The 26,212-nt window shown below is 36.8% G+C and overlaps 1 protein-coding gene and 1 pseudogene across 4 annotated transcripts in view; one reads left to right on the top strand and one right to left on the bottom strand.

Annotated features, from left to right (window-relative positions):
- The window catches only part of MALRD1 (MAM and LDL receptor class A domain containing 1), an 835,513-nt gene that overhangs the window by 485,521 nt on the left and 323,780 nt on the right, over positions 1-26,212 (bottom strand). For all 4 annotated transcript variants that reach the window (XM_088025530.1, XM_088025529.1, XM_028114131.2 and 1 more), the window contains 2 exons: positions 5,333-5,489; positions 1,904-2,014 (listed from right to left, as the gene is read on the bottom strand). In XM_088025530.1, the coding sequence (XP_087881656.1) occupies positions 1,904-2,014; positions 5,333-5,489 (268 nt within the window). The remainder of the gene's footprint in view (positions 1-1,903; positions 2,015-5,332; positions 5,490-26,212) is intronic.
- Positions 15,927-16,695, top strand: LOC114217327 (ribosome biogenesis protein NSA2 homolog pseudogene; annotated as a pseudogene).

Genomic DNA, 26,212 nt, shown 5'->3' on the forward strand with positions numbered 1-26,212 from the left:
TAGTATAAAAGGGGGGTAATAATCATACAATGACTATAAAAACTAAATGAATAAATGTTTCAAATTCATAGAACTTAGCACTTACTAAGTGCTGTGTATATGCCTGCTCTAGTTATACAAACTATTTTAATTAAGTACTCTAAGTTTGAGGGCTCCCAAATAAAACTCCAAAAACTACTCAGTGCTGATTCCGCATATAATTTCTAAAAGCATCTTATATTTTACTCAAGGGTTAGAGGTATTCCTCTTTCTGAGGTGAAAGGGAATGATATTGTAAAAATGGGAAAAACACGGACAGTATGCCTGGCTCAGTGCATAGTAATGAGCTTTGCACATAGTGGGTACTTAGTAAGTCTGCATGGAAGGAATGAGTGAATCCCCCCCCCAAAAAAAAATCAAATATTCACAAGCCATTATTATCTAATTTTAAGAATCAAACAACATGGGCATATTTCTCTTCAATCAAATTTCAGTATATGAAAAAGCAAATTTCAGAAACATTAATAATTGATTCCTCCTGCTGAAATCCACCTTAATGTTATTTTGAATATGATTTTATTCTACAAATATCCTACTTGCACAGAACTAGTTAAGAATTCATTGCCTGGGGTAGAAGTCTATGTCTGGCAGCAGCGAAACCTTCTCCATATTCTTGCTGAGGACTCTTCTACCCTCAGCTAAAAGATCTTAGAGAATGAACAGGTGGAGTCATTTTAAAAATAAATTTCACATTGTGCAATATGAAATTGCAGTCCAATAATTACATCTTCAGGCTGAACTTATTTCTTATCAATTTCCTAAATAATCTACAAATGATCCATAAGAAAACTGGGCTCCAGTGAGAAACCAAAAACATACGGGATTTATGACACCTACCATTCCAAGAAATTGGGGATAGGGCTGTATTGATCCTTTACACAGGTAGCTGCCCTGTGCTTCCACCGGAATGGAGAGGAGCTGATCTTTCACACAGCACGTGACTATAGTTACTAAATATCCACAGCAGAATGGGCTACTATTTCTGCATATACAGAGGACTGGAAATGCAGTAATTAGCCAAGATGTATCTTCTATCTAGAGATAAATGGTTCTAAAATCATGAAATTAAGCCCTGTGCAATTACCACTAAGAAAATGGTCCCCGGCATAAATGCTTTTGGCTTCTCACTCTCCTGATCCAAATCTTAAAAATTTTAATAGCTGAGCTAAGGCTTTCTTCCAAGAAAACCCCCTTCTGCCAAATACATGCACACGCACGCATGCACACACACACACACATCCATGAGTTATTTTCTTGATAATCCATAAAAAACACAATCCATACCAGTTATCTTGGTATGTAATTATCTTCAATTTAAGCATATGTACTACTACTTATTTTAAATTGTTAGATACATATAGGTCTTCTCCTCCTAATATTATTGTAATCTACATGAAGACAAGTACAGCATTATATAATTTTGCGCCTACCCAAAATATTTTTGAGTTAGATGAAAAAATTACCTCTATTAAGGCTCAACAATACAATGCACTTTCAAAAGTCTGTCTTTTAAATTAGTTTTGAAAGAGATTAACATAATTACTCCACAGTCTCCGGGAATATATCTGTAAAATCGAGGGAGGTGTTCTTTGTATGAGGGAGGCTGACTGTGAAGTGAAGCATGATGGCTGGCATTAAAATTACATAGTTGTAGAACATGGCTGTCTGTTTGGGAGAAATTAGGACATCTGGAACTGTTAAGTCCCTTACGGAAATGCTACATGGAGTGGTAGGCATTCATGTAACACATCAGGAAGGGGATGGGAGGGCAAAAAGACTATGAGTGGAGGAAATAAAGTAGGATTAGACAAAAAAAATTCAACAAAACTCCCACATCACTCAACAACTACTTGGCTTAACAAACCTGTATATGTGATTGAACGCCTAAAAACACTTCCACTTTCTTCCACTGTGCACCTTGCTGTCCTCTTTGAGCCCACAATTTAGCAGTAACATTGTCTTTCTTGCTGAGTACCTACCGAGATAAATCAAGTAATAGGTGTTAAAATATTCTGTCTTGATAAATTTTAAACATTTAGAATTTGACCACTGATTTTTAAAAATTTTAATATCACCATGAAGTCCCTTAGAGAAAAGTGGGGACAGTTTTCATTAGATGTCTTTGTTTTCTCTACAGCAATGTGTCTCCAGGATCCCTCACAAGCTTTGTGTAATAAAGGTGCACATGAATATCTGTCAGTCAAGTCCAAACGGTCTAGGCACCATTTCATTAACACTTAACTACATTAGCTTTTTTAAAAAAACTGACAGAATTAACAATTGGAGTTTTATATATTAAATAATATTCATGGAGTCGAAATGAAAAGTACTTATTACTTACTGAAACATTTTTTTGAGGATGATTTTCCTTCCTCATGCTCTTGGGTTCAGTGGGGACAGTGTGTTATAATGGGAACCCATTCAATTTTAATAGAACACCTGGGTGATATGCGTGGGCACTGACTCTTCCTCCCAAGAGCCTCGGCACCTCGCATTCTCCTCAGTATTCTATCCTTATTCTAAAGGGAAATTCAGATTAGTCTCAGCAGACAAATTATCCTGGCTCTTTTAGAATGCTACAAAATGAACCAACAAGAGAGTAACTGAAGAGAACAGGGAAAAGCAGAATTACACATTTTAAAGTAACTGGCTTAGTTGGTTTATTTAATTATTTCACAGCATTACTTTTTAAAAATACAATGTGTACAACCGAAAGAATCATTCTGGTAATGGGTTTGTGAAAGTTTTGACTTTCGAAAGTGCAGGCAACTTTTAATGGTTTCATTATCTCTGTATTTTCAGTTAAATTGAAACAGCTATTTTTTATTGGAGTATAAATAACATTCAAACTATTAATTTTATAGAAGTAGAGTTTCTAGACCTTTAGAATTTCTAAGTAATATGGAGCTAACAAAAATAATGCCATAGTTTTGGTCTATATAATTTATATAATTTAAGTTAAAACAACATGCTTCAGGGGCACCTGGGTGGCTCAGATGGTTAAGCATCTGCCTTCAGCTTGGGTCATGATCTCAGGGTCCTGGGATTGGGTCCCACATCAGGCTCCTTGCTCAGCGAGGAGCCTGCTTCTCCCTCTGCCTGCCACTCCCCCTGCTTGTACTCCCCCCCCCCTCTCTCTCTCTCTGGCAAATAAATAAATAAAATCTTAAAAAAAAAACATGCTTCAAAAAAATATAATTCCTAAAAAAGTAAATATCATTTTTTGATGAATACTTTAAAAAAGTATGGGAAATAGATCTTTGTATGAGTACCATTCTACATACAAATGACTAAGAAGAATGTGTTCATGCACAAAAACAAGGATCACATGCATTACCATTTTAGTTATTTGATAATTACTTATAACATTTTAATATTTTATAATTTTTCACCTACTAATACAAAATTGTACCTGAAAAAAGAAAGCATATTTCAGATGATTAATCTTAACTACAAAATATACCAGTTAAATAATTCTCATTTTTCTGATGAAAATCCTGCAGTAAGCTGTATTGATTGTTTGCCAAAAACCATTTTTTAAAAAGTCAATCTAAAACAAATGATAAGCTATAACTTTAATCCATAAGACTATTGGATGTTTTTAGATTATCAAACATGCACACATACTTATACCCAAACAAGTTTACTTTTAAATAATTATTGGTAAGGAATCTCACCTATAATAAAGAAGATAATTCTTCCAAAACTGATAAGTAAATATAATATGCTTTCAAGTAAAAAAAAAAAAAAAAGCTAATAGCATTTGTGAAATATGCTTATCTAAAACTTATTTGGAAAAATAAATATTTAACATAGCCAGGAAAATCTTAGAATAAGACAGTAATAAAATGAGACAAACACCTAATATTAAAATTATAATCAAGGCACAGGGGAAGAAGTGGTTAAGCAGCTGCCCTGCAGTCTGTTTCTCTTTCTTTATTGGGGGGAAAAAAGTAGGTAACCTACCTGTACTCTTTTTGCAAATATGCTAAACATAGGCTTCTTCACTAACAAATTAATGGTATTTGACAAGGGGAAGAGCCCTTTGCTATGCCTGCAGTTAGCAAGATATTCCTGGTCTAAAACTGCTCACGGTAAACAATTCTAGAATTTTGGGATTGGTCTTTCAGACATGGCCTCCCTGAAATAGTACAAATGGAGATGTTTGACAACTGAGTTGCCTTGTTCTGTGTGAATGATGCATCTATACATATTACTTAAAACCTCATATATTGTATAAGGCATGTCCAATATGGGAAAAAAGGATGCAGGCATCTGCCTTGGGACTCCAGAATCTCTCTCTGGTTTGCCTATGTAACTTGGCCTTCTAAAAGAAACCAGGACCCCCTCGAAAAAGTTAACTCCAGGGATGGAACAGGATAAAAATAACATGAGTCTGGAACATCTTCTTGGACAGAAAGGAAGACAATGCTCAAAGACTAATGGGACTGTCAAAGAGACATAGAAGCCAGCTTCAAGGGTCTCCTATGAGCAAATCTGGGACAATTTAAGAACCAATGAAAAATAACAGTAATAATAGACAATAACAAATTGAATACAAAAAGGATCCATGAATCCACACTGATATAAATCAATAAATGGAGATGTAATTTTGTTGGTGGTGGTGGTGCAAGGTCATAAAAGTCCAGAGAAGATTAAGGAGTTATTCCAATTTGAAAGACACTAGGAAGAAATAACTAAGTGTGATATGTGATACTGTATGGAATTTTTCCTATAACAGATGGTCTGGGACAATGAGCAAAAAAAAGGAACTCTGAGTGAAAGTTATATTGGGGTTCTCTGTGAGATTCTTGAAACAGTTTGAAATAGTTGAAACTAATTCTGAAACAGTTTAATTTTTTTAACAAAGAAACAATTTGAAAAAGACAATTGGAAAATGAAGAACTCGAAGAATGCACATTCAAAGGTCACTGAAGTGTGTATAATCCATTTGCACTATTCTCAGAACATTGGTATTCTCAGAACACTGACACTAAAACCTACATGAAACATTTCAAGTACAAAACTGTATTACATGCAAGCTGTGTGTATTTATTCTGACGTTTAAGAATAAAGGTAATAACCATAAAGTGAATAGTTAAAAAACATCCTGCTGGCCATTCAGGTCCAATTTTGCTAAACCTTTTTTTTCAATCATGCCATATTGAAACTAGTAAGGTGTTGATAATCACCCATGATCATCTATTAGCAGACCATATTTTAATAACACTAAATTGTACAGTATGAATTTTTATAGAGGAAAATTTAGAAAGTGCAATTGTCTAAGAAGTACCTGGAGAGAACCAATTGTGACACCATTCATATGAGTCCAGAACACCAGGGTACATCTTGGTCCCATGCGTGAAATAACAGGAGTGAGTATATCAGCCATGTCACCAAATTTTCCATTTGAACTATCAGCATACAGGTACCAGCCATCTGTGGTGTTTCTGGGGAAAGTACAAAGTGTATATCAGATTAAAAAAAAAGAAGAAAATCGTAAAATATAATATGGTTCATCACTGACCATATTTTATTGTTCTGTAAGTTTTCCTAGAAGCATAATAATGTTTTATAGCATAATGATGACTCACAATCTTCAGCAGCAATAATTATTCTACTGCCTCTTACCTGTAGCCAGGAGGATGCCACAGGTGGTTCATTAAAGACTGGCTCGGTCTCACCCCTTTCTGGGGATTGCGGATGAAGGTCGCAGGCCTGAGCCTCATCTCTTCCCAGAGGCCTTGGGAAAGGAGATTGGGGATTCTTTTTTCCTGCCCAGACAGGGTATGCCCCCTGTGGCTGCCTTTCTGAAGGAGTGAATCCAATGTTGACTGGAGAAATACCATGTTTACAGCTGGAGGAGAAACATGCCCAACACTGGTGGAGGTCTGACTTGAAACAGGGCCCTGGCCTCCTTTACAGCACAGGCAGAGATGACAGGGACAAGGAGCATATGACTCCTTCTGCTCCCTGATCCTGTGGTACTAAGACCACTCTACCACCTTACTCAAAGCCTTCTTGCCCCTGGGCATTCCCTGCCCCTATCATCCCTTCCTCTAAGAGTCCCAGCTCCTTGACCTATCGGCTGTCTCCCAGAAAACCAGTGTTTGGAGGAATAAGACTATTTTTGCTTGAGTTTTTTTTCTAAGAAAAGGTTAAGAGCATTGTGGGGATCTTTATGCTGTTGCGGTTTACCTTCTTAGAAAACAGTTATTAATAGGATGGATGTCTGAGTTTCAGCATCAGAGTATCTTTCGGAAACTTGGAACAGGAAGAGTTCGGCCTCCACTGCCTAAGGAGGGGGCCCCTCACTCTCTGCCCTCACCTTGCTTCATGCTGCCTGGGTTTCCAGCCCACCCATCAAGTGCCCCACTCAACTTTGATCCTGCTTGTGCCACCACCGCCCACATATCTGGGGGCACTTGTCACTCTTGGGTTATTGCTCTCCCTTGACTCCTTTCCCCATCCTTGGTCTGTCTGGTGGCCCCCTGACAGGCACAGCACTACTGGAGTTGCCTAGGAATTGGCAATGTGACAACAGCCAAGGTTGAGGCTGAGGCCCGGGGATAGCGCCTCGGCCATCCTCCCACAGTGGGCTGAGACACAGCCTTTGGAATGCCAAGCCCATCTCTGATGCTGCCTGCTAGTCTTGGAGGACAGGGAGTCCTGTCTAGAGAGACGCTTCAGAGGGGAAACTAGGAGGTGGGACTTGAGGGTTGGCTAACGTAAGCTTCCACAGCCGCCATCAAGTGGTGACTCCACTGCCACTGGTTGCCCAGGGGTCCCCACATCTTTTTCCATGAGAACCCACAGGGGAAAGGGAGTTTGTAGAGGAATATTTTAAAGAAATCTTTTGTGCCTTTCATCAGAGCACGAGAGTAGGTTGCAATGATTTTAACACTTGTGTGGGGTTGACTCAGGTGCAAGGGAGGTTTTAGCCCAGGCCAAAGTTAGTTTAAAATACTACATAAAAATCCATTTTTCTTTTTTTTTTTTTTTTTTGCACAGAAGCTGGTGATCTAGGACCTACACGTGAACAGCTTTATATCAATATTTTTGTACTTGGCTTTCTTAGGTGGGTTTGATACATTATATTTAAGTTCCTTGAACACCGTGGATCCCCCTAATGTGGATGAATGACTGAGGCTTTTTAAATTCAGGGACATTTGTGTGAATAAAGTTTTTTGATGGGGTCAAAGAAGCCAAAGAAAAAAGAAGGAAGGAAGGAAGGAAGGAAGGAAGGAAGGAAGGAAGGAAGGAAGGAGGAAGGAAGGAAGGAAGGAAGACTCTACTATCAGTTGGTACATGGTAAAGGCTGAAATTACCAAGTCTAATCTGTAATTACTTGGTTGTGTGCTTTTGTTTTGTGTTTTACAATGATACTGCCAATAACATGGTCAGCTTTGTACAGCTTTTCTTTTTTTCAACATTTAATTTTTTATTGAAGTATAACTGACATACAATGTTATTAGTTTCAGAGGTATCACATATTGATTTGATAATTCTATACACTACTCAATGCTCACCATGATAAGTGTAGTCACCATCTGTCACCATATATTATTACAACATTATTGATGGTATTCCTTATGTTGTACTTTTCATCTTTGTGACTTACTTACTTTATAACTGGAAATTTAAAGTTTGTACCTCTCAATCTATTTTGCCTATCCCCCCATCTTCTTCCCATCTAGCAACCACCAGTTTGTTCTCTGTATTTAAGTCTGTTTGGTTTTTTGTTCATTCATTTGTTTTTTTTAGATTCCACATGTAAGTGAAATCATATTCTCATGTGTGTAAAAAGGACTCTAAATAACTGAATGTTTTTAGAAGATGCACATAAAGAAGAAAAATATATGTAAAAAATTAAGCATGTAAAATAGAAAGGAAACTGGCCTGAGGTTCCACTTACAAGTCTAAAAGGATTTCAAGGTTCAAATTTAATCTCTATTTAGTTCAGTTTTACTTAAATATTTTTAATATTTTAATAAGCTGGTAGATAATTTTTAAAGTGTGTCTTTTTCCTCCTTACCTCCAAATAAAAGAGGAAAAGTCAGAATGAAAACAATTGAATATCAAAGTAATCTTGCCATAAAAGACAGAGTTGATGCCGTCACTTTAAATATCAATTCAAAAAAGAAATAGTAAACATTAAAGACATCTAGGTAACACACAGTCTTTTGAAGTATTAAATGAAGAGGTGACTCCCCACAGTTTGGGCATTCTGGAACACTTTAATTGGATTTCTTACCACTTTCTCACCTAAGTATTATGCTAGATACTATAGAATATAAATTTGCTACTTATTAAAACCATTTTTATTTTGAAAGTTTTATCATTTTTATTGAGGAAAGAAATGTGAATCACTAACAGGAAATGGATGGAGAAAAACACATAAGTATTCATTCAATCCCCACATACTTATCGTCAGTCTTTGCAGTTTTGCCTGCCTCAGGCCCTGGGAATGGGACTGTGAGCAAACATAAAACAGGTTTTGGTCTCTGACCTCATCATTTACTAGGTGGACAACATTAGGCAGGTTAGTTAACCTCTCTTAACATACTAGTTTCTTCATCTATGAAATGTTCCATATAAGGTCTTAAGAATTATAAATAAAAGGCCCCTGAGTGGCTCAGCCAGTTGAGCATCTGCCTTCGGCTCAGGTCATGATCCCAGGGTCCTGGGATTGAGTCTTGCATCAGGCTCCCTGCTCCGTATGAAGTCTGCTTCTCCCTCTGCTCCTCCTTCTACTTGTTCTCTCAATCTCTCTCTCTCTCTCTCTCAAATAATAAAATATTTTAAAAAATTAGAAATAAAATAAAGGAACATCTAAAACAGTACCTGGCCCATCTTATATATTTAATAAATGATAGTTGTGATTTGTGGTTATGTTTATGTCATAAGTTGCTGCCAAAGGAATAGAGAGTTTAGTGTCCTACAAACCACAGAGGGTATGATTAAAGATCATTTTTAAGAGGCAGGATTATTATATTAATTTGAATTAATGTTGCAATATATAAGCACTTCCAGCTTCATTTCTTGTGTGCTTAATATCCCAGGATCCTAGGGATATCAAGAATAGAAATTAATGGGGCACCTGGGTGGCTCAGTAGTTAAGTGTCTGCCTTTGGCTCGGGTCATGATCCCAGGGTCCTGGGATCGAGCTCTGCATCAGGCTCCCTGCTCAGCGGGAAGCCTGCTTCTCCCTCTCCCAATCCCCCTGCTTGTGTTCTCTCTCTGTGTGTCAAATAAATGAATAACATCTTTAAAAAAGAACAGAAATTAATATATAATTGATTCGCTGGTTTATAGAGTCACTGAGATCCAGCACAATTTCTACAGATATTTTTTTCCCAGATTGGGAAACAGATCCTAAGCTTCATACGGAAATCCAAAGGACTAAGAAGAGCCAATTTCAATGTAAAGAACAAAGTTAGAGAATTTACTCCAACAGATGTATTCATTATTAAGGTGGAGTAATCAAGACAGAGGGTTACTGGAGTAAAGACAGGCAAATGGACCAGATAAATTCACGTATATTTGTACACCTGATTTAGAAAACTTTAGTTCTTCAGAGCACTGAAGGAAAAGGCAATCTTTTCAATGTGTACTGAATAAATTAGGTAGCAATGTGGGAAAAAAAACAAAACTTGCCCCTATTTCACAGCTTTCAAAAATAATAAATTCCAGGTAGATTGTACCTGGAATGTAAAAGATTCAAACAATAAAGCTTCTCTAAGTTAATATAATAATAGCTTCACGTTGTGGAAGTGAGAAAGTTCTCTTTAATAATACACAAAAATTACTAACTATAAGAAATGGGCTGTATCCAAATTAAGGATTTCTGTTTATCAAAGATACCAAAATGATGATCAAAGTCATCACTGAATCATCATTAGTGAATGGGAGGAAAACATACATATCACATTTAATGAATATAACATTTACTGATTGCTTACTATGTACCATGCACTATGCCAGATGTTCAACAGTGTGTGTGTGTGTGTGTGTGTGTGTGTGTGTGTGTGTGTGTGTAGGGGCCATGTCTATTTTGTTTTCAAAGCAGTACCTGGTTCATAGATCCTCAAAAACTACTTGATAAACAAAATAAATGAATTTAAAATTGGTATAACACATGTAGAAATAAAAAGACTAAAGGAATGACAGAACTATGGATTCAGATGAAATTATTCATGAAAAGTTGATAATGTGTTTCATGATGAGGGGAGATAAACAACATAAGAAAAGAAAACAAACCCCAAAGATCCAGAGACCGTGGAGCAAGTGACTAAAAGTCACAATTCTGGCAATGATAACAGCATCTAGTCAACAGTTCTTCAACTATAGGTCTCTGTATTAATTTCCCCAGAAACTATGCAATGAAAACCTATGAATGTTTAATTTTCCCAATCCAATATAATTTGATAAAATTCACAAAGATAAATATAAATTACTAAAACAATTCCTTATATTTATATACCCCCGAAATATCCCCACCTTCAAGAAGAAGTAAAAAGGAGATATTGATATCAGGAGATCAATATGAAAAATGCAAGCAAAAAAACTGCATTTGTGTTTTTACATTGTACTATGAACACAGTGCTGGTGTAGCAGTACATCATTTGGTCACCAATCTTACATGCATTAACTGTGGGCACATGATGTACTATGGATGATTCCTATTGGAAAAATGAAGAATTATACAAACAGTTGCCTGTGTCTAGGATGAGATGATTCAAGCATGTACCTGCAAAGGAAATCAACTCACCTCCTAGAATGAGCAAAGCAGTAATGATCACACCTAACAAATGCTGTCACCCACAAAATATCAGCATCTTTCCACCAGCCTTCAAATGGTCTTTTCTCATATGAGGTAAGAAGTAGAACATTTTATAAATACATATATTTTCTAATAAAACATATTATAAACCACATAGAGAGTGTTGTAACACTTGAAGGAAGTGTTGTACATCCAGGAGTTGCAAAAGTAAAGATACCAGGTGATGATGTACAAGTCATTAAAAATAGTGATTATAAAAGAGATCTTATTTACAAGGCATTGCTATTTTAAAGAAGGTCTCCCAGGCCTCATGGGATAATCAGTTTCTGAAGTCTTTTTTTTTTTTTAAAGATTTTGTTCATTCACTTGACAGAGAGAGAGAGACAGCGAGAGAAGGAACACAAGCACGGGGAGTGGGAGAGGAAAAAGCAGACTTCCCCCTGAGCAGGGAGCCCGATGCGGGGCTTGATCCCAGGACCGTGGGATCATGACCTGAACCGAAGGCAGACCCTTAATGACTGAGCTGCCCAGGCACCCCTCTGAAGTCTTAACATTACATAAATTAAGCAATTAAAATATTGACCTTTTTCCCCCTTATTTGAGAATCTCCTGGGTATTCCAATTAAATTAGTAAGAAAAAAATACACTTGCATGGACAAATCAAAATATTTTTGAGTTGGGACAAGTGTCCTTTGACCCTGTACATCTACAACATCAGGGCATATTCTCTAGTCAACATTTCTTCAACTATAGGTCTCTGTATTAATTTCCCCAGAAACTATGCAATGAAAACCTATGAATGTTTAATTTTCCCAATCCAATATAATTTGATAAAATTCACAAAGATAAATATAAACTACTAAAACAATTCTTTATAATTATATACCCCCGAAATATCCCCACCTTCAAGAAGAAGAAAAAAGAAGAATAGGCTTATTCTTTGGGCTGAAAAATACCTTTTAATTCTTTATGATATTATAGGCGTTTTTAACATACCTGAAGAGATATGACCTAGTAAAAGTTGTCATGAACTTTATGAGCTTCATGTGTAGCAGAAAATACGAAGTGTTCAACAGTACAATTCTAATGGTTTCCATAGCATTACCCTAGTATCTGTAATGAACAATTCTTGTTGAGTGAAACTAACTGCTCCCCCCATCCCCCCAGAGTCACCAAAACCACTGTGTGAGATGAACAAAACCCGTGACCCACCAACTGCTGTGGTAGGCTTCTTAAGCAAGCCAGACCAACCAGAGTTCCAGTGTGGGATTTTTAGAATATAAATTAAGGGAAAAGGAATACTCCTTCTTGAGTGTCAAATCTTACTCACTGAGTCCCCAAGGTTCTGACTCCAAAACTCCACTGTAGTGATGGAGAAAAGACAAAAAAAAAAAAAAAAAAAAGCTTCTGTTTGACTTTATTGGTCCTTTCTGAAATACACATCTGATCCTACCATCCTGCTTAGAAATCTTCAATAGAGGGGCACCTGGGTGGCTCAGGAAGTTAAGCCTCTGACTCGTGGTTTAGACTCAGGTCATGATTTCAAGGTCATGTGATCAAGCCCCAAGTCAAGCTCCACACTCGGCCAGGATTCTGAGATTCTCTCTCTTCCCCTCCTGCTCACACACTTCCTCTCTAAAATAAATAAATAAATCTTAAAAAAAAAATCTTAAATACATCCTTACTGATTCAAAGACCCTTGAACTAAACTATATGCCATTACACTACAATAAAAAACTTCTGTAAAATACAGATCTATTCACTACACATGGTGTCCAGATGAGCTGACATAGCTTTTTTCAAAGCATAGCTTTCTTGATAAAAGAAACCGTGAATTCATTTGCATTCCGCTGCAAGCTCTTTATATCATCATGTATTTGTAACTAATGGTACACACACTGACACTTTATACTGCACTGATACATAACTCGGTCAGTGTTTTTTCTTCTGAAGGCCACAGAGTAAATATTTTAGGTTTTGTGGGCATAAGGTCTCTGTTCAAACTATTAAACTTCTGTCTTTGTAGCATGAAAGCATCCATAGACTGCTTAAATGAATGGTTACGGCCATGCTCCAATAAAACTATATTTACAAATACAGGCTTCAGGCCAGAATTGGCCCATAGACCATACTTTGCTCACACTATTCTATGGATAAAGTCTCCATTCATCGGGATCAGAGGAGTACTTTCTATAAAAATATCTGGCATCAGCTATCACATATTACTTTACTCAGACACCCAGATTTATAGCTGTTGTAATGTTCATGTAATGACTTGAATACATCAGGCACTTTCTTTTCTGTTTCCCGTGTATCTTTCCTTCTCCTGAGCACACTCATAACCTCTGCTCTTGGTCTGTCCTCTGTACTACTTTGATTTTTCCTCCACAACATATCTCAGATATGTCTTATTTCTAAGAAGGCTTAGACTCAAGTCCTTGGTTCAAAATTACCTACTCACCTAGGACTTTCATAGCATCTATACATAACTTTTTGAATGTCTTCTTCGTGTTGCATTTTAATTCACTGAATATCAAGCTTTATTCCCCAGCAGATTCTATACATATCAAGGCATATATTTTAACTCATTTAACTACATCACCTTGTGAATCCAAAAAACCTTGTAAAGTGGCTTAAACTCAATTGGTACTCAATAAATATTTCCCAAATCTGTTGCTGAAGATTAAATAAAAGTGTTAGAGAATTCTGGCTTTTCTATATCAAAATTCTCCTTTACAAGTGCAAGGCATTTCAATTACAAAATAAAAGGACTTATAATTTTAGCAGAGTGCTTTTGGGTTTCTCTTTCCTAGTCTCATGAAATAAAAATGAAGTAATGAACAACATGTGCTGAAATTTTATACAACCATCTGGGGGGTTTTCCCAACTCAAAATTCAATATCACATGTATCAAAGCCAACTATTTTAATTAGGAGCCCCCACAGTTCCTGTTTCAATACTGTATGACATTCACTGCAGAAAATCTTTGTTAAGGCAAGTAGAAACACACACACAAAAATAACAATGGATAAATTTTAAAGTCGAAGAAATTACACTATGTAGTTGTATTTATTTATTTTCTAATTTCAAAACAGAAATTTTAAAGGCTCACTAAAGTAATCATATTCTTTGTAAAACAGATTTTAGGCCAAAAAACACTGGTTTCTGAGATGTCTATAAAAAAGTATTTGAGATTTTTACATCAGTTTTTAAATTGTAACCTATCAATTAGAGAGTATTAATGATAGTTTGTTGTTCAATGTTTGTAACAAAGCTGAGAAGCTGGGATCATAACCACACTACTTCACAGATAAGGAAAATTAAATAATTTGCTACTGCTAATTCCTTCTTTGAGTATTGAAATCACGACAACACTTAGATCCTTCTCCCCATGTTTTATATTCTAAACTAGTTGTCCTCTAAGTGTGATGTCAGAACCAGCCACATTAGGATTACCTGGCAACTCACTTTAATCACCAGATCTTGGGCCCTATCTCAGACATACTGAATCAAGAACTCTGATGTAGAGCTCAGCAGTCTGTTTAACAAATTCTTCAGCTTAATCTGGCGCATGCTAAATTTTGAGACCCACTGCTCAAAACCATTTACACTAACATCTAAAAGAGTATCTACAATTCCAAGTTGCCAATTCAAGATGCTAATCCAAAAGGAATACTTAGAAAAACAGACATTCAAGCTTAATTCTTTTTCCCAAAATGAACACTCTGTGGAAAATAACTATAAGATTAAAGAATTTCTTAACACTTGTTTTTACAACACCTCATTTTCTATTATATACTGTGTAGAACACAGGCACTATACTATACTCTAGCAAGAAAAGAGAAAAATTTGGCTGAGAGAGCTATGGGTTGGAATTCTTAGTCGAATATATTTAAGAAATTCAATGAGCAATGCCAGGATACCATTTAGAACACACACATACACACATAGATTTGATGTAAATAATTCTTTAGTTCTGTCATCAGTTGTCCATTATGCCTTTTGTTAGTAACTCATACATCCTTAATGTATTTCCCCCCCCAAAAAAATGTCTGGCATATGATAAGTCCTTAACTAAATATCTGTCAAGTGAATGAATAAAACAAACAAACAAAACAACTGACAAATTGCTTTGGAGAATCACTAGATAAAATAATACCGCCAATAAAAATTTTTGACCTAGATTTCAAAACAAATTAGAGTAATTTAAATTTTTGAGAATTTAAAAATAATTTTTAAAATTATACTTTATCAGAAATGACTATTATTAATGCAAGAATTTATTCACATGTTACTGTGAATGAAAGTTCTATTTGTTTCAGACAAATTTGTTCCAGGTTCCAAGGCAAAGGAAGTTATCAGGGATAAAGAATGGTATTACATAATGATAAAGAGGTCAACAGTCCAAGAAGACATAATAATCCTTAATGTACATGAGCTTAACAAGAGTATCAAACTATGTGAGGCAAAAACAGAATTGAAAATAAAAGCAAAAACCAAAAACAGATGAATTCACTATCATAGTTAAGGACTTCAACACACCTCTATCAGAAATGGACACATTTCACAGGCAAAAGATCAGTAAGGACAAAGGTGAACTCAACATCATTAGTCAGATGAATATAACTGACATCGACAGACTACTTTATCCAGTAACCTCAAAGTATACATTCTTCTCAAGCTCACACGAACATTCACATCTAATAAGGACGGTTAAACAAAACATACAAAAACTTCTTTTTTTTTTTAAGATTTTATTTATTTATTCACGAGAGACAGAGAAAGAGAGAAAGGCAGAGGGAGAAGCAGGATCCCCTCTGAGCAGGGAGCCTGATGCGGGACCCGATCCCAGGACCCTGGGAACATGACCTGAGCTGAAGGCAGACGCTTAACCATCTGAGCCACCCAGGCGCCCCATACAAAAAATTCTTAACACTCAACAATAAGAAAACAAATAACCTGATTAAGAAATGGGCCAGGTTTTAGAACTGTCTCTGTCCATCGTGGGTTGTGTGGAGTTAGCTTGTGGGGGTCTATAAGACCTGAAAATGGAGAGCCTCTTTGCTTCCCAGCAACTGCACCCAGTGGCCTCATGGCAGTCACCATGTCACAAAATGATTATTTTGAGTTGCCCTAGAAGCGCTATGGCTGTTGTATAGATTACCATGAGAAAAAGAGAAAGAAGGAAGGTCAAGAGGCTCATGAACGTTCAAAGAAGGCAAAAAAGATGAAAGCTAAGCTCTACCATAAACATCACCACACTGGGAAAATACAAACAAAAAAGACTCAAGATGCATGAAAAGACAAACACCAAACAAAAGAAGATGAAAAGTCTCCACAAGGAGCAGCACCTGCATATCAACTGGACAGGAAGACACAGTCCAGAGCTAAAGTACTTTCTAACAAGATTAAACAAAAACAAAAAGAGAAGGTGGGAAAATGAGAAGTCCCTTTGCCCAAAGTTTGTGCCCAGGGAGAAACAGAAATATGAGAAGTTGTTAGAACAAGGAAGAGAAAGGAGAGAGCATGGAAGAAGATGGTTACAAATGTCTGCTTTGTTGGAAATGGCTTAACTCGAAAACCATCCAAATATGAGAGATTCATTAGGCCAATGGACTTAAAAGTCAAAAAGGCCCATGTAACAGCCTGAACTGAAAGCCACCTTTTGCCTGCCGATACTTGGTGTAAAAAAGAATCCCTCATCCCGACTATATACAACTTTGGGTGTTACTACCAAAGATACTGTCATTGAGGTGAATGTGAGTGAGATGGGCTTTGTGACACAAGCAGGCAAGGTTATTTGGGGAAAATACGCCCAGGTTACCAACAATCTTGAAAACAATGGAAGTATAAATGCAGTCTTGCTGGTTTGACAGTAGTTTCAGACAAATAACTCCTTATAATTACTGAGGACTACACACGAATCAGGAAAAACCACCATTACTGTGGTGGTTCTGAATACCACTAAACAGCCTAACAAATCTACAGTCATCAAGAGAACTATTTATCCTATTGTAACATGCAGTAAAATAGCCCAGTTTAAAAAAAGAGAGAGAGAAAGGAAGAAGAAGAAAAAAGAAATGAGCCAAACACCTGAACAGACACCTCACCAAAGAAAATATGCAGTTGGCAAAAAATAAGCATATGAAAAGATGCTCCATACATATGTCATCAGGGAAATGCAAATTAAAATGGGATGTTGGGACTCCTGGGTGGCTCAGTTGGTTAAGCATCTGCCTTCGGCTCAGATCATGATCCCAGGGTTCTGGGATCAAGTACCGCATCAGACTCCTTGCTCAGTGGGGAGCCTGCTTCTCCCTCTGCCTGCCGATCCCCCTGCTCATGTGCTCTTTCTCTCTCTCTTTCTGACAAATAAATAAAATCTTTAAAATAAATAAATAAAACAAAACAACGAGATGTTACTCTATGCCTATTAAAATAGTCAAAATCCAGAAACTAAGACAACCAAATGCTGGCAAGGATGTACAGTAACAGGAATTCTCATACATTAATGGTGGGAATGCAAAACTTCACAGCCAGTTAAAAAGACTGGTAGTTTCCTACAAAACTGAACACATTCTTATTCATATGATCCAGAAATTATGCTCCTTGGGATTTAGCCAAAGGAGATGAAAACTTATGTCCAGACAGAAAGCTGCACGTGGATGTTTAGAGCAACTTTATTCACAATTGCCAAAATTTGGGAGCACCCAAGTGTCCTTCTGTAGGCAGATAAACTTTGGTACACTGAACTATGGATTATTATTCAGCACTAAAAAGAAATGAACTATCAAACCATGAAAAGACAAGGAGGAAACTTAAGTGCATATTATTAACGGAAAGAAGTCAAATTGAAAAGGCTACATAATGTATGACTCCAACTATATGACATTCTAGAAAAGGTAAAACTATGGGGACAGTATAAGGTTAGTAATTGCCAGGGCTTTGGTGGAGAGGAGGGAAGAATGAATAGGCCGAGCAGAGGATTTTTAGGACAATGAAGGTACTCTCTATTAATGGTGGATAGATGCCATTATACATCTGTCCACACCCATAGAATAACACTGAGAGCGAACTATAATGTAAAATATGGGTATTTTGCATGTCATTTAAGTCCATCAGTTGTAACAAATACAATGGTATTAATTCTAGGGAACGAAGCAGGGTTCATCTTGCACAAAAGAGAAGAATCCATAAATACAGAGGCTGATACAAAGCAGGGCTTGATGTATCACAGATGCATTACAAATAGAAGTGGGGAGAAGACACAAAATTACTTGAAAATTAAAAAATTTCAAAATGTTATACAAATGATATAGCCATTAGTTTACTGATTTCAATGTCAGGCAAAAATAACTAAAAGAGAATTCTTAATATTTCCTGAAACAATAACAGCCAGGCATGTTTGTAGTAAATACATTTATTTATTAAGACTGAATGGATTTTTAAAAAATTCAATCATTCCAGCACTGATCTATAAGGATATTTATTCAAAACTTTACTTGTAACTTCCTTGGACTTTTGAAAGTTCCATATAATACAACTAGCAAATTAGATTCTGCTTACTAGAGTCATGATATTCTCCAAATTTATGAAATGGACTTATAAAATTATATGATTGTGAAATTCACAGTAAGCATAAAACAATATAAGATACAGCCAAAACGGAGGTAGGAGCAAGATTGCAGAGGCGTAGGAGACCTAAATTTCCTCTGGTCCCAGGAATTCAGCTAGATAGGGATCAAACCATTCTGAACACCTATGAACTCAACAGGAGATCGAAGAAAACAATAGCAGCAACTCTCTGAACAGAAAAGCAACCACTTTCTGGAAGGTAGGACGTGCAGAGAAGTGAATCCAAGGCGATATTCGGGAAGATAGATGGCTGGGGGAGGGAGCCTCCGTCAGCCGCTAATGGCAAGTGATAGAGCCGCAGAGCACAAAATCAGAACTTCTAGAAGTCTGCTCCGCTGAGGGACATCACTCCAGCGGCTAAGCGGGGGGTGGAACCCTCACTGGGACAGTATGGTCTCAGGACCCTCAGAGTCACAGAAAGACCAGGGGTGCCTCAGTGCGGCAGAGCTCCCAAGTATCGGAGCAGGGAAGCCAGCTGCAGAGACGGAGCCGAGGAGTGGGCTCTCAGCTCGGGGTTAACATCAACCGTGATCCGTGGCACAGTCGGCCCACTGCTCTTCTAGTAGGGACCCGACAAGCAGCAGATCTGGGGAGACTCCCCTTCCTCCCCTGGTAGGAGTGGTGTGGGAGCACACTACACGGATCTACTGGGTTTGGAGACTTCACATGGGGTCATGTGCAAGAGATAGAAATACTCGGTCACAGGCCAGGTGAGCACAGAGTGAGGCCAGAGACTGGGAAGATGGGACTGATTGACTACTTTTCTCTGGGGGCTCACTGAGGAGTGGGGCCCTGAGTTCTCAGCTCCTCCTGGGCAGAAATTGGGAGGCCGCCATTTTCACTCTCATCTTCCAAGGCTGTCCAAAAAGTTTGCAGGGAACAAAAGCTCCCGAGAGCAAACCAGAGCAGATTATTTAGCCCACCCGGCAAGGGAGGGCAATTCCTCCTCTGGCAAAGACATCTATGAACCACAGCAAAAGGCCCCTCCCCCAGAAGAACAGCAAGAACTCCCAGCCAAGATCAAGTTTACCGATCAATGAGAAGGGCATAACTCCAGCATTAGGGGAATACAGCACATAGAATTCATGGCTTTTTTCACATGATTCTTTAGTCTTTCAAAGTCAATTTTTTAAATACTTTTTAATTTTTCTTTTTCCCCTTTTCAAGCAACATCTTATCGATCCCTTTTTTTAAAAAAGTTTTTTTATTTTTCATTTTTAGAGTCATATTCTATCCCTTCACAGGAATTAACCTTATATTTGGGGTGTGTGTGTGTGTGTGTGTGTGTGTGTGTGTGTGTGTTGTTCTCTCTTTAAAATTTTGGGATACAGTTTCTTCTAACAGACCAAATATACCCTAAATCTCTAGTGTATGGATTTCTTCTAGTCTCCTGCCTGATCACATTCTCTCCCCTTTTATCCTTTTTGTTAAATCCTGTATTTTTTCAACGAACTTATCAATTCCTTTTATAAAATCTTTTATAATTTTCATATTTACAATCATAATCCATCCCTTCATCATATTTACCCTTATTTGTGTGTGTGTGTGTGTGTGCGCGCGTGTGTGTATATATATATAAGCATTTTTTTCTTTAAATTTTGGTAGGCACTTTCTTCTAACAGACGAAAATATGCCCAAAATCCAGCGTGTGGCACTGATCTATGCACCAGCCTGATCAAATTTGATCATATACTATTTTGTTTGTTTGATCTTATTCTTTTTCTTTTTTTTTTCTTTTTTCTTTCTTTCCATTTCCCCTGGTTTCAGGTCTCTTCTGATTTGCTTAGTGTATATTTTCTGGGGTTGTTCTTACCCTGTTAGCATTTTGTTCTCTCATTCATCTATTCTCCTCTGGACAAACTGAAAAGACAGAAAAAAAATCACCTCAACAAAAAGAACAAGAGACAATACTGACAGCCAGGAATATAGTCAATACGGACATTAGTAAGATGTTGGAACTAGAGTTCAGAATGACGATTTTAAAGATACTAGCTGGGCTTGAAAAACGCATGGAAGATATTAGAGAAACCATTTCTGAAGAAATATAAGAACTAAAATCTAACCAAGTCGAAATCAAAAAGGCTATTAATGAGGTACGATCAAAAACAGAGGTGCTAACTGCTAGGATAAATGAGGCAGAGGAGAGAATTAGTGATATAGAAGACCAAATGATGGAAAAAAAGAAGCTGAGAAAAAGAGAGATAAACAACTACTGGATCACGAGGGCAGAATTCGAGAGATAAGTGATACCATAAGACGAAATAACATCAGAATAATTGGGATCCCAGAAGAAAGAGAGGGAGGGGCAGAAGGTATATTGGAGCAAATTATAGCAGAGAACTTCCTTAATGTGGGGACGGAAACAAGCATCAAAATCCAGGAGGCACAGAGAACCCCTCTCAAAATCGATACAAATAGGTCAATAACCTGATATCTAATAGTAAAACTTACGAGACTCAGAGACAAAGAGAAATTCCTGAAAGCAGCTCGGAACAAGAGATCTGTAACCTACAATGTTAGAAACATTAGATTGGCAACAGATCTATCCACAGAGACCTGGCAGGCCAGAAAGGACTGGCATGGTATATTCAGAGCACTTAATGAGAAAAACATGCAGCCAAGAATACTATATCCAGCTAGGCTGTCATTGAAAATAGAAGGAGAGATAAAAAGCTTCCAGGACAAACAAAAACTAAAGGAATTGGCAAACACGAAACCAGCCCTACAAGAAATATTGAAAGGGGTCCTCTAAGCAAAGAGAGAGCCTAAAAGTAACATAGACCAGAAAGGAACACAGACAATATACAGGAACAGTCACCTTACAGGCAATACAATGGCACTAAATTCATATCTTTCAATAGTTACCATGAATGTAAATGGGCTAAATGCCCCAATCAAAAGACACAGCCTACCAGATTGGATTAAAAAACAAGACCCATTGATATGCTGTCTGCAAGAGACTCATTTTAAACCCAAAGACACCCCCAGATTGAAAGAGAGGGGGTGGAAAACCATTTACTATGCTAATGGACACCAAAAGAAAGCTGGGGTGGCAATCCTTCTATCAGACAAACTAGATTTTAAACCAAAGACTGTAATAAGAGATGAGGAAGGACACTATATCCTACTTAAAGATCTATCCAACAAGAAGATCTAACAATTGTAAATATCTATGCCCCTAACATGGGAGCAGCCAATTATATAAGCCAATTAATAACAAAAGGAAAGAAACACATCGACAATACAATAATAGTGGGGGACTTTAACACCCCCCTCACTGAAATGGACAGATCAGCTAAGCAGAAGATCAGCAAGGAAATAAAGACTTTATTATTTTTCTTTTTTATTGTTATGTTAATCACCATACATTACGTCATTAGTTTGTGATGTAGTGTTCCATGATTCATTGTTTGTGCATAACACCCAGTGCCCCACGCAGAACGTGCCCTCTTTAATATCCATCACCAGGCTAACCCATTCCCCCACCCCACTTCCCTCTAGAACCCTCAGTTTGTTTTTCAAAGTTCATCATCTCTCATGGTTCATCCCCCCTCCGATTTACCCCCCTGCATTCTTCCCCTCCTGCTATCTTTTTTTTTTCTTAACATATATTGTATTATTTGTTTCAGAGGTACAGGTCTGTGATCCAACAGTCTTGCACAATTCACAGTGCTCACCATAGCACATACCCTCCCCAATATCTATCACCCAGCCACCCCATCCCTCCCACCCCACCCCCATTACAGCAACCTTGTTTGTTTCCTTAGATTAAGAATTTCTCATATCAGTGAGGTCATATGATACATGTCTTTCTCTGATTGACTTATTTTACTCAGCATAACACCCTCCAGTTCCATCCACATCGTTGCAAATGCAAGATCTCATTACTTTTGATGGCTGCATAATATTCCATTGTGTATATATACCACCTCTTCTTTATCCATTCATCTCTTGATGGACACCTTGGCTCTTTCCACAGTTTGGCTATTGTGGACATTGCTGCTATAAACATTGGGGTGCACGTACCCCTTCGGATCCCTACATTTGTATTTTTGGGGTAAATACCCAGTACTGCAATTGCTGGATCATATGGTATCTCTATTTTCAACTTTTTGAGGAACCGCCATACTGTTTTCCAGAGTGGTTGCACCAGCTTGCATTCCCACCAACTGTGTAGGAGGGTTCCCCTTTCTCCGCATCCCCACCAACATCTGTCATTTCCTGACTTGTTAATTTTAGCCATTCTGACGGGTGTGAGGTGGTATCTCTTTGAGGTTTTGATTTGGATTTTCCTGATGCCGAGTGATGTTGAGCACTTTTTCTGAGGAATTCTTAATCTCAGGAAACAAACTGAGGGTTGCTGGAGTGGTGGGGGGTGGGAGGGATGGGGCAGCTGAGTGATAGACATTGGGGAGTGTATGTGTTATGGTGGGCGCTGTGAATTGTGTAAGACTGAAGAATCACAGACGTGTATCTCTGAAACAAATAATATATTATATGTTTAAAAAAAAAGAAAAGAAAAAGCTAGCAGGAAGGGAAAAATGAAGGGGGAGAATTAGATGGGGAGTCGAACCATGACAGACGATGGACTCTGAAAAACCAACTGAGGGTTCTAGAGGGGAGGGGGGTGGGGGGATGGGTTAGCCTGGTGATGGGTATTAAAGAGGGCACGTTCTGCGTGGAGCACTGGGTGTTATACGCAAACAGTGAATCGTGGAACACTACATCAACAACTAATGATGTAATGTCTGGTGATTAACATAATAAAATAAAATAAATATTTACTTGAAATACCAGACAAAAAAAAAAAAAAGCCCCACGTTGTGAAAAAAAAAGATACAGCCAAAACTTATTTTGGAATGCCATATCGATGAAATCCCAGTAGTAGAAGGGATTGAAATGGTTCTATCCTTCCTCTCCCCAAAGATAATAATTGTAAGTATTGTGTAAAATATATAAAGTTAATTCAAAAATACAAACTGAGAAATTTCCAAAGCAGAAACAATCAGAGGAAAGCATAATACATACACAAACCTGCAACACAGAGTCATAAGAACAGTGAGTTTATGGCTTTTTGATCTGAGAAAACCGACAATCTCCCTTACCCTTTGGCTTTGCTTGCAGAAAATGACACAATTATAGCCTTACTGGTGAAACAAAGCAGGGATCAGAATTCGGAAGTAATTTGAAAGGAGAAATCCTAGAAAGCCTAACAGCAAAGCTACACAGGTATAGGGGAGACAACAGGAAGTATGGCAAATTGCAAGTAGAGATCAGAGAAAACACTATGCTCAAAAACTAGAGCTATGTGGACCCAATCTTCAAAGTTGTGGTTTCTCCGGACAGTAAAATATTTAACCATATGTAATTCAAACAGCAGCAGGCACAAAGCTTTAAGTCCTTGTGGACTTGAAGTTTCAGAACAGAGAGCCTGAAACTGACAGAGCACAGATAGAGAAGGAATGCACAAAAAGGCAACAGTGGAAAGACATAAAAGCAGAGCAGAGATAGGAGTAGTTGCATATGGTGTAAGAGATAAAGTTTACAGTTAGTTGGAAACCAGGTAAATTAACCACTTATTAAAAGAAGAAACAAAAATCTTCACATGAACATGACAGAATCCAGAGTCACTAAAATGTATTACCAATAATACCCAGTTTTCAATCAAAAATTGCTAGACATGCAGAAAAATGCAGTGTGATCATTATGGTGTAAAAAATAACCAATAGAAAATTACTTTAAGTGGGTCAAAATGTTGGACGTATCAGACCAGGATTTTATGGCACCTATCATAGATACAGTCAATGAACCAAAGGAAAATTATTCAATAAATTGAAGAACATTATGGTATTAAGGAATGTACAGATGGATAATACCAAGAGTAAAATGGGAACTCTAAAATAAATAACCAAACAGTAATTCAGAGACTGAAACATACAATAATCAAAATTCGAAAATAAGATGCTACATGGGCTCAACAATAGTTTGGATATCACCAAAAGGATTGAATAAACATGAAAATACATCAGTAACATTATCAAATCAAGAATCACAAAGATAAATGGCTGAAAAAACTTACAAAATTAGAAACTTGTAACACAATATGAAACAATCCAATATTGATATAAATGGAATCCCAGAAGAAAAGGAAAGATAAAATATTTGAAAAAATAAATGACTGAAAACCCAAAGTTTGGTAGAAAACAATATAAGGATCTAGGAAGCTTAATAATAGATGTGTAAGCCAAAGATAAAATCTTGTAAGAAAAATGATTGATTTAATAAAGACAAACATCAATATGAATAAAAATAGATAGCTGAAATGATTGAAGATGTTGAAATTTCTGTTCAAAGTCTTCAATAAAAATAAAAAGTTCTATACTCATTGAAGCTGTCTTTCAAAACTGAAAGGGAAATAAAGAAACTTTTAAATTGAAAAAAGAGGGAGTGTCATTTGCCAGACCTTTACTACTAGAAATGCTAAAAAAAAAAAAAAAAAATCTAAAGGATTATGTTTAGAAAGCCTGAAGAAATAACACAAGCTAGGAATTGAGATGGATTAAAATGATAAGTATGTTTTTAAAAATTATATATATACACAATTTTATATAGCTTACTTATATATTTTAAATTATATATGCAATGTATATATGTGTGTGGACTTTTTTTTCTCTTAATCCTGCTAAAGAAATATAAGACAGAACAAAGCAAAAGTAACAACATCGTTTTGATAGGCTTATAATTCTGTAAAGATTCAGAGAGATGGTTGTTTTTTCAAATGCCAAATTTTCAACCAAAAAAAAAAAATCACAAGAAATATAAAACACAGGAAAGGGACTATAAGTAAATATGCCAACAAACTCTTTCAAAAAATTGAAGAGAACACTTCCTAACTCACTCTTTGAGGCCAGTATTTCCCTGATAGCAAAGATAAACACAAAGCATATAAAAAAGAAAAAACCCTACAGATCAATATCCCTGATAAAGATGTAAAAAAGCTCATTCAAAATACTAATAAGCAGAATGCAGCAGGAAAGAAAAATCTACACCATGACCTAGTGGGGTTTATTCCTACAATGCAAGGATGGTTTAACATACAAAACTCAGTGTAACCCACCTCATTAACAGAATGAAGGAAAATAACCATATAATCATCTCAATTGATGCAGAAAAAGCATTTGGAAAAAACCCAACGCCCTTTCATGATAAAAAACACTCAACAAGGTAGGAACAAAAGGAAACTACGTAACATAATATAGACCAAATATGAAAAGCCCACAGTTAACATTATACTCAGTGGTGAGAGACTGAAAGCTTTTCCTCAGAGGAACAAAACAAGGAGGACTGCTTTCACTATTGCTATTTACCATATTATTAGAAGTTCTTAAACAGAGGAATTAGGCAACGAAAAGAAATAAAAGACATCCAAATTGTAAAAAAAGTAGTAAAGTAACCTCTGCAAACAATATAATCTTACATGTAGGAAACATGAAAGCTTCCACACAAAAACAAACCTCTTAGAATAATGAAATTAAGCAAAATTGTGGAGTTCAAATCAGCATGCAAAAACCAGTTGTGTTTTCACACTAATGTTGAATAATCCACAAAGGCCTTAAAAAAAACTCTTCAATTTATAATCACATGAAAAAGGATAAAATATTATCAAACTTAGCTAAAAAGGCAAAATACCTGTATACTGAAAAACTACAAAATATTTCTGAAAGAATTTAAAAACAAATTAATGAGATTACATCC

This window comes from Eumetopias jubatus, unplaced genomic scaffold (genome assembly GCF_037043125.1).
Source record: "Eumetopias jubatus isolate StellerSeaLion01/CBP00866 unplaced genomic scaffold, mEumJub1_p1.0 scaffold_8, whole genome shotgun sequence".
Lineage (NCBI taxonomy): Eukaryota > Metazoa > Chordata > Mammalia > Carnivora > Otariidae > Eumetopias > Eumetopias jubatus.